The sequence below is a fragment of the Rhea americana genome, unplaced genomic scaffold, assembly GCF_003343005.1.
Source record: "Rhea americana isolate MKP2758 unplaced genomic scaffold, rheAme1 scaffold_27, whole genome shotgun sequence".
Classification (NCBI taxonomy): domain Eukaryota; kingdom Metazoa; phylum Chordata; class Aves; order Rheiformes; family Rheidae; genus Rhea; species Rhea americana.
In genome coordinates this window covers 6,936,499-6,945,877 of record NW_028186390.1, presented here as the reverse complement: position 1 = coordinate 6,945,877, position 9,379 = coordinate 6,936,499, and the positions used below count along the sequence as shown (strand labels likewise).

The following is a 9,379-nucleotide window of genomic DNA, read 5'->3' as shown; positions in this document are numbered from 1 at the left end:
AAAAAAAAAAAAAAAAAAAAACAGAAGAAATGAGTTTGTAAGATTACTCTATCCTCTTTACTTCACTAAGCAGTGAAGACCACTTCATAACATAGGTACACTTGAGCAAAAACACATACAACCAAATGAAATGTCAGTACACCTTACTAGAAACAGTAATTGCAGGCTATACATACAGAACAAAAGACCACTCTCTAGGCACCAGCAAGACCTAGATGTATTTGAGTCTCATTAAACAAAAATAAGATTGTAGTGTGTTATGATAAAGACAAACGCTGTGTTACAAAAGAACATGACAAATAAGGCAGAGCGATAATTTTTATATGTCATTGCTAAGAAGAAAACCAGGGCACTCTGAATTAGGATGTCTACTTTGGAGGGGAAGCAAAAAGAAAGTTGGATAAGCTGTAGTAAAGACTATGCTGTTAAGAGCTACGTAATCCCCTTGTCAAGATGCAGGAAATGAAAACCAAGAACTACTTAGCACAGCAAAAGGTTTGAAACATAACTTGATAATGTACATCAAGTTTTACAGGTTTTTTTACTAAAAAAAACTCTGGTCCAGCCAAGAAATAAAACGAACATCTGGGTGGACTATAAAGCTCAGAGACCTCAAGTTAGGTGCAAATTTTATAACAGCAAGATTAGACAACAGGCACTGCAATTCATGATACCATCTTTGAGGCCTTCAGTTCAAGGTTGAAGGAAAAAAACTAACAAAAACAAAACAAAAAAGAACACACAGCACTGTGTTGTATATGGTGCCAACATATGCTGCAGACAAAATACCACTTACTAGCAAAACAATGATCTTTGATCATGTAGCAGTGTAGATGGTCTAATATCCCTTCACAGTCTTAACCGTTTTATTCTTAAACATCTAGATTAACAATCAAACATAAAGGCAAAGAACAACAAGAAAAATATATATTCAGGTCAACCAAGATAGACTTTTTTTTTTTTTTTTTGTAAAATGATCTGTATATTCTTTTCACCCGTTTGTCTGAAGTTCTATGAGCTAGTCCCTCACTTCTCTATACTACAATTCTTGTTCTCCACTGCTTATTCTAGATGAGATTTGCCAAACCTTCTTCAGAGGCAGAAAGAGGAAAAGCAGCTGCTGTATAACATCAAGCATTTTTGTACTGGACTTTAAGGCCTGCAAGACTATAGACAAAACACAAAGATGTTAATCAAGCAGAATAGTGATCAAGTCATATGGCACAGAAAAGACAGCTCTTAAACAGCCRCTTCAGGAAAGCCAAATCGGTATCTTTCAGATCTGTCATAGTCAGATGTTCCAGATATCAAGCCCATTCACATGACAATACATCTTACAGACTTCTTAAATTATACTAGATAGTACATATTAGAGGTAACAGAACTATCAGATTTTTCCTAAGTCTATTACCACAGAAGTATTCAATTAAAAAAAAAAAAGAGTAAATTATATGAGTGCTCTTCATGCAACCCCTAGAAAAACTCCACATTAACCCTGCTTTTTCTTTCACTTTAAAGGTATGCAGCACACAGCTGTTTAAAGTGCCTTACACACATTAGATAAGTATGAGAAACAGGATGCTAGCCTCCAGCGCAGGGTATGCATTTAAACAGTCCCACCTTCCCTGATCAGCCAGCGCTTCTGAAACTYGGAACTCATTAATCTGACCACACAAAATAATGACTACCAACCAGCTGATGAACTGAAGACCATCACTTCAGGTATTAAAACAATATGTCTTACAGCATGATAAGCATAAATATCATGAAGATACTGACCCACTTGCTCCCATCAACTACCTTGTTAAGTCAACCAAAAGCACATAGCATTTATCTTCTACCTTGCACCTAGATAGCACAAGTTTCATGAGCTGTGGGGCGCACATATCACAGAACAGGACCGATGAGTTTCCAGCATTKGATTCTTAAGGGTACCCATGTTATCCCAGCATCAAGATTCATTGTATCTTGATTTCCATATGGCTTTTGAAACAKCATGCAAGAATCATCATTAAACAAGTCAGAAAAAAAAAAGTGTGATTTAGAAGAAACTTCTCTAAATTAACAGTGTAAAACCATATTCAAAACAGTAGTTAGCAGTTCACAGGTAGGTTGGGAGGATTTATCAAGCAGGACTCTGGAGGAATCTGCCTGAAGTCAAGTCAGGGAGTGAAAAAGCGCCAAGCATTTCTAAGACATAATTAGAATTCAAACTGATCCTGACAAATCAAAAAATGCTTGGGGAAAAACAAACAAGCCAACCCGTGTTCAATCCAATATGGATTAGTAGGTATAATCTACTGCACAAATATAAAAACAGGAAATTTGTGTGGCCAGACATTTTGCAGAAAAGGCTCTCAAGTTATAGGAGATCATAAATTGAACCAAGTGACAAAAACTCAGGTAGAGTATTATCTCAGATTTGTGAGCCATGCTTAAAAAGCGTGGATCTCAAATCTCAGTGAAGCAGGAAGAATGAATAGCAATGTGTCAAAACAGGCCAAACAAAGTAACTTTTCTTTCTTTTTTTTTTTTTTTTTTTTTTTCTTTTAGGCAAAAGAGATCAAAAGGAATGATCTTTCAATATGTAAGAGATGCCATAACAAAGGTATCAGTAAGTCGTTCTACACAAGCATTAAGAAAATAAAGGTAAATTTCAGTAGTAAAGGTTTAAGTTAAACATTAAAAGAAACTTGCTAGATATAAGGACAACTAAGCACTGGAACAGATTACCTACAGATTCTGTAGCACCACTATCAATGCAGGTTTAGAGAACTAGCTAAGCATCTATCACAAGTGATTCAAGCATGTGATTCAGTTGATCAGACCTTCAACGAAGGCAACAAATAAGATGCTCTCACAGATGCTCCAGCCTTATTTCATAACATTTTAGTAACTTATACAACTAAAGGTAGATTATTTCGTATTATATCATATACATTTAATATTCATGAGCTTGCCTTTCCCTATCCAGTATTAAACATCAATATTTCATTAACTGATTTTTTTTAAAAAAGATCTTATACCCCTTTTTCACTGCTCACATGAATAAGCTTCCCAGGAATATGCTTAAGATTCAGATTATACTGACCTAACTGCTTAGAATTTTTTGTAAGAAGGGATTCCTTCTCTGGTGACTAATTTCTAACAGTTGATTTCTTGACTCCTATAGGTTGTGAGGACAGCTCAAGGTGGTCAGGGCCATGGCCTTGTAGGCTTGAGCTCTGTCTTCAGAATTTGCTCTCTGCCTATCCCAAATATATTTACATAATCCTCTGAAGGCTGCACTGGTTTTAGTAGTTTTGTCAGGGCTTGTTCTTAACGAATAGATTTTTTTTCTCTTTGTTATTTCTGTCAACTCTCTACCTATAAGAGGGAGCTTTCAACAACTGCATCCATCATTAAAATAGCTGTGAGATAGACCTGCACTACAAAACTAGTAGGACTGATCCAAACAAATTATTTAACTCCTGTTAAATTATCTTCTGATAACAGAACTAAATAGATGGCCGAGCATACTTAAAACGGTAAAAGAAACTTCTCCAGAAGACAGCTATTTTAGCATTCAAGACAACCACATATTATTCTCTCGATGCCAAAAGACTTCACCATCCCTCTTATAACAGTCAAAACCTTCAAAATGCACAGCAACCACATCTACATGGCAACTCTGCCTTCCCAACTCACAAACACATAGGACACTCAATTCACACTACTCTGTATCGGATCTATGATCCAGGTTTTCACATATTCATGAATAAAACTGCAGAAAGTCCATTTTTAATTTTCAGACAAAGGGTAAAAAAACTTCCAGTCTCTCTTACAAGTTCAGCTACAGAATGCAGACCTAACAAAAACAGCTGAAGGAATTTTCTAGGAACTTTAGTATTTAGTAATGGCTTTGAACCAGACAACATATCTGAATAAAAAAGCTCCTAGATTTTAGTCCAACTGCTGCTCTACACACACACATATTCTATAATGAATAGTATCTTTTTCCTAATATGGTATTTATTTTCAGTGTATGATGCTTATCTCCTCCACAATTACTTACAGCTCCATCAGTCCTTACTGATTTTGCAATATGTTCACTTCCCAGCAAGGATTTTAAAGGTTTGGGGTCACGGGTGGGAATTGCTCATTTACATAAATATTCTTTGCCTACTCAGTCTAAGAGCAATCTAAGAATGCTCACCAGCCTTTGAAAATTAAAACAGACACTAGTCAGCCAACTGCTTCAAACTAGACTGCTAATACAGTTTGACAAAGTTCATTTTTTTCTAAATCTACTTTCCAAAATGCTTATTGTTTAGGTAAATCTGAGTTGTTATAGTGATGGTGGTTAAAAAAAAAAAAAGAAAGAAAGAAAAACTGCTAGATTATGCTTAATAAACCACAAGGCTTAATTTGCATAAGAATAAAGATGCACTAGAAATGCTAAAACATCCTTCACAGCACACAATTATTAATATAAAAAAAAGCAACACAAAGTATGCCTAAGTTATAATGTATTCTCAATTCTAATTTAAGAAAAGACAATTTCCATCCACTGTTAAAGATTATACTAAAAATAGGAAATTCTACAGAAAAGGAGAGGAAGAAATCACTGAAGATAATTGTCATTTATATGACAAAACAAAAAACACTCTCAAAACTGTCCAAGTACCTTTGACCAAGTTACTTGAGTAAACCTAACATCTGACACTCACAGAACCATAGACAAATACATAATTGAGAAAACTCTGGTAACGTGTTTTTTGAGATACTTTTACTAATTTGAAGAGAAAGTTTTTTCCCCCTCCTGTAAAGATGCTTAATCAGCAAGTCTAGAACTACCCTGGATTTTTCTTGAATTTGATTATTTAGTTGGAAGCCTGCATACCAGACTGAACTTCATCTGTGTCAAACCATGAGGCTCTCTTTTCTGGAAGGACATCAAGGTTCTTGCATGAAATCTGATGATCAGCACAGTAGGATTAATCAGAGAGGTAGCCAGGCTGATATTCTAGCAGAACAGAAACTTGCTTAAATGAGTATGGAACTGCATTTAAGATAGTCATAATAAATTCTCATCTCTTTGCACCAAAACTAAAATGAGACCTTGTTTGGAATGGATATGAAAAAAAAAGGATCTGTGGTTGCTTCTGGGAAAATACAAGATATCCAGACTATTACCATCACTTTCCTAGAGTAATGCCACCAATTGCAGACTGGCAGTGTGTGATATCCAGTTTAGCTCTGCTTAAAGGGATGCAGCAGGGAAAGGTTTTAGAGAGTTAGACTTATWTATATATAGGACAATAATTCCGGTATCTCAGTCAATAGAGGTTCTCTACAGATGTTTATCTCTGTTTGCCACCACCTGACTAAACCAAGCACGTKCTTATATAAAAGAGTTTCATAATAAATCAGAAGTTTACCTAGAAGTTTACCTTTGCTTAACTGCTTCTTCCCCTCTGCAACCACTTCTGTTTCCTAGTGGTTATTAATACTGTACCTTTTGTTYGAAACACGTGAGCATTTTGCCTCAGGAAACTTTTCCATGATGCTACTCACTACAGCATGGTAGAATATTACAGTGATTTCATCTAGTAAGTCTGTTTACACAGCACATAGTTGTTTAAGAAGTCCCAACATAAATATGATTGCCAATGCCACTATAGGATAAATTCATAATCCAGGCACTGAAAAAAATCTAARCATTAAAGAGGGTAAGCTCCTCAAGTTACAGAATAGGAAAGATAAAATCTTTAAGCAGGAACATTGAGGACAAAGACAAAACTACTTCAAAACCTGGATTCTGGAATTCACTAGCAAACCAAGGTCTTCTATTCCTCAGTTACTTAGACATTACCCAAGCCTATTAGCACATTTATACACTCCACAGCAGTTTTGACATAATAGTATAAAGATAACTTGCAATGACAGACAGAACTCTAAATCTCTGTTCATTTTACATTAAGAAGTATCTCTAGATACTAAGACATTTGCTACAAAATGCACTGCAGGAAGCTTTCCAAACAGGAAAAATCAGAAAAAAGAAACCAAACAGAACCTTATTTTAAGCCTATATACAAGTAGACTTTATTAAAAAGGTTTTATTACCTGCCCATTTCAAAGATTTAAACACTTGTGTTAGCAAAATTAAACTTCATATATCTAGTAAAAATATCTATCTAAATATCTAGAAATAGTTGTGTGCAGTGGCTTGCCTTCACATAAGTAGAGAAGTACATGTGGATATCTGAATGCCTTTAAGCAATAGAGCAGCATGGAAAAAAAACCCTTCATTTTCTAATTTACATACATATTCATAGCAATAAAATTGGTTAAGAGGGTTTTTTTTTTTTTTAATTCTTAAAGGAAAGACTACATGAGGTACCACAGAATGGACATAATACATTGTGGGATGAAATAAGTTTCACTGACAGAGATATAATTTGGAGGGTGGCTTCATTTAAAGTCAGAAACCAGGAAAAGGAAACAAATTATTTCCTCAGTGTCTGAAAGCCTGGAAGTCAACTCAGTGTCCTATTCTTCTACAATAAAACTTAGCAGAACAGTCAAGACAGCTGGAATATCACTAGGCATTATAAAAATCAGGATCACAAATCTTCTGTATGGTTTCATAAATTGCTCTAAGAAAATCTTTATCTACTTTCCGGATATTGTAGTAGCAGGTCACCAACAACTTCAAACTTTCTCATTCATACTATTTATTATGAATCTTACAAATCTTTGATAATTTGAATAAAAAAAACAAGGTGTGACAAGAAGAGAAAGAAAACAGCAGGTAACTATTACAACTCCAGTGCAACAAAGCTTATGATTTCAAATTAAATAATTACATGTAGCTCTCCTAACACATAGGCTTGTAATGTTAGGAGGCAAAGACTGGCAAAGAAACAAGTATAATCCTCAAAACCTAATTACCAAGCTAAATTAAAGACATCCAAAGTTACATACGAGGGAAGCAACAGCCATTGGTGTTTAACACAATACATGAACACATAAGAATATACAGCAGAGATCAGAAACCAAACCAAAGATTTTCTAGCTTTTACGGCTTGTCCCAAATACCTCTGCAACTTTATCAAAATAAATTGTTAGTAATAATATAAATACCTAGAAGAGAGACAGGGAAAATACTTGAGCAAATGTAAGAGCAAACAACTGACTTTAGAGAAAGTAGTATGCCTGCTGATAATTTCACATATTCTCAGCACCAAACACACCAAGCAATCAACATGAAGAAGGAAAGAAATTAAACACACACCTTGAACACCTCAGAGAAGAAACCAGAGCCAATTTTCTCACAGGTGAAATCATCAAGGCGGGTAAGTCTGGAAAAGGCACTTATCAGGGCTTTGTATGAAGAGGTCCAAACTCTTCCTATCTGGGATGCAGTCCCATCACCTCCACTGCCCCCATCAAAGTCTTCAGTGCGCTCCAAGCGTGGTGGAAATCCTGCTATTGAATTCCTCTTACTTCGGTCCATTTTGAAAACAAAGCTTCCTTTTGATAAAAGAGGACTTTTCACATCTTAGGTACTTTGCTGTCTTCTCTGCTCTTGCTGGATGCTAAAATACAAGAAATTGAGATGATGATTATTGTAAACATATCTAATCAAGTTTGACAGAAATCCAGCTCAACTTACACCAGTTTAAGAAAAAAAAAAGTAGAAGATATGCAGGTAGGGGGCACAAGGAAAAAAAATCAACATCATATGACCTAAAGATCTGTTTTCTTTAGATTCTAAGAAATCCTTTATGCTCTTGCTACTAAGAGATACATACATTTGGAGCTCAGAACTAAGTGATAATAAAAGAACCTTCATCGACCAACACCATCACCTTTTTTCTTTTTTTCTTTTTTTTTTTTTTTTTTTTTTTTTAAAAAAGTAACCATTAGCTGCTAAAGCAAACAGCTAGCAGGAGGAAACCCACAAAATATGCTGCGCTCTAATTTACTTCAGTAGCAGTTGGTGACCAATCTACTGCTATCACAAGAAGCCATTTCACATTAGGGGTTGAACAAAGGATCCCTAAGTAGAAAAAGGGATCAACTTTCAGCTGATTTACAGGAAATTTTTAGCTGTCAGTAACAGTAGCTGGTGCACCAACAACTTCGTTTTTTAAAGCTTCCATGTATGTGTTCTATGACCAGTTCCTTAACTGATAGAAACATAAGTTTATATCCACTCAAGATCGAGGCTCCCAGTTTTGTAAAAAAGTCAACAATCCTGCTACAGAAACAAAGTGTTCTTATAAGAAATTGCCAGAACAATTCTGCACACACACATGCTTTTTAAACTATATTAATTTGTCAGTTCAACTGAAATCACAGAAAATAAGCTACATTTACCAAGTATGAGAAAAAAACAACAGTAAGATTTTTTTCTTCTTTTTAAGAGGATGATGAAGTAATCAGGATGACTCTGGAGGCCATCAAATCTGACTTGGATTGGCAAACCTGACAGGTGGCCTACTTTTTTTTTCCTTTAAATTTTAGACTCAAGAGGTTTGCACATCTTTTACACACTTAACTATTCATTTGCAGCAATTCAGTGAGCCCCTACAAAACTTGAGAAAACTAAGCAGTCACACAAAGGAAAAAAAAGATTTTTATTTTTTGGAAAGGGTGAATGAAAAAAATGACAGGGAGGGAGCAAGACAAACAGTAAAATAACATTTATTTTTTCCTTTATGGTGGACAAGATAGTTACGAAGCATGGAGCAGACCAGGCAATTTTCTCTCTATTTAAACAGATGTACAAAACCTGAACAATACGCTACTGAATTTGAAGAGCATCTCAAAAACTGAGGCTCACCAGCTGCCTCTGAATAGACAGCAGTGCTGCAATATGCATGTTTTGTATGCAGTGTATCTTTCAGAGATACTCTGTGCCAACACACCAGAAAAACATGTAGACCTTCCCTGCCTTCAGAAGTAAGCTCTGTTGAGCCGTGAGGAATTAATTTGAAGTTGTGCTCTCCAGAAAAAAAAAAGGGGGGGGGGGAGGAAAAAAAAAAAAAACTTTTCAAGTTCAAGGATAGTGTTTATTTCAAGCATCTTAAAACTTACTTCTCTAAACAAGAGCTTCTAGGGGAGGGAACAAAGGGTATGAGAGTCTTACCAGGGTCTGCTCAGGAACATTTAATCCTTATCAAATCCTACATTGTGGTGCTCTTACAGAATTTTTTTATGCAGACTYCCACATGTGTGAGCTTACTGCACTTTTCAGAAGATTCTATTACATAATCTAACATTATAGTATGCCTGACTGCCACACAGGGGATCGCGATCTAGTTTCTGACCTTGTATTCTTGCCCAATGAGCCCTGAAGGTCTGAAAGTGGTATGGAAGAGGATCTCATGGG

The 9,379-nt window shown here is 35.6% G+C and overlaps 1 protein-coding gene across 1 annotated transcript in view; it reads right to left on the bottom strand.

The window, feature by feature from the left end:
• TESK2 (testis associated actin remodelling kinase 2) overlaps window positions 1–7,576 on the bottom strand; it is a 72,445-nt gene extending 64,869 nt beyond the window's left edge. The window contains exon 1 of the mRNA XM_085308142.1: window positions 7,277–7,576. Within this exon, the coding sequence (XP_085164268.1) occupies window positions 7,277–7,498 (222 nt within the window). The 5' untranslated portion in view covers window positions 7,499–7,576. The remainder of the gene's footprint in view (window positions 1–7,276) is intronic.
• Window positions 7,577–9,379: the final 1,803 nt, after the last annotated feature.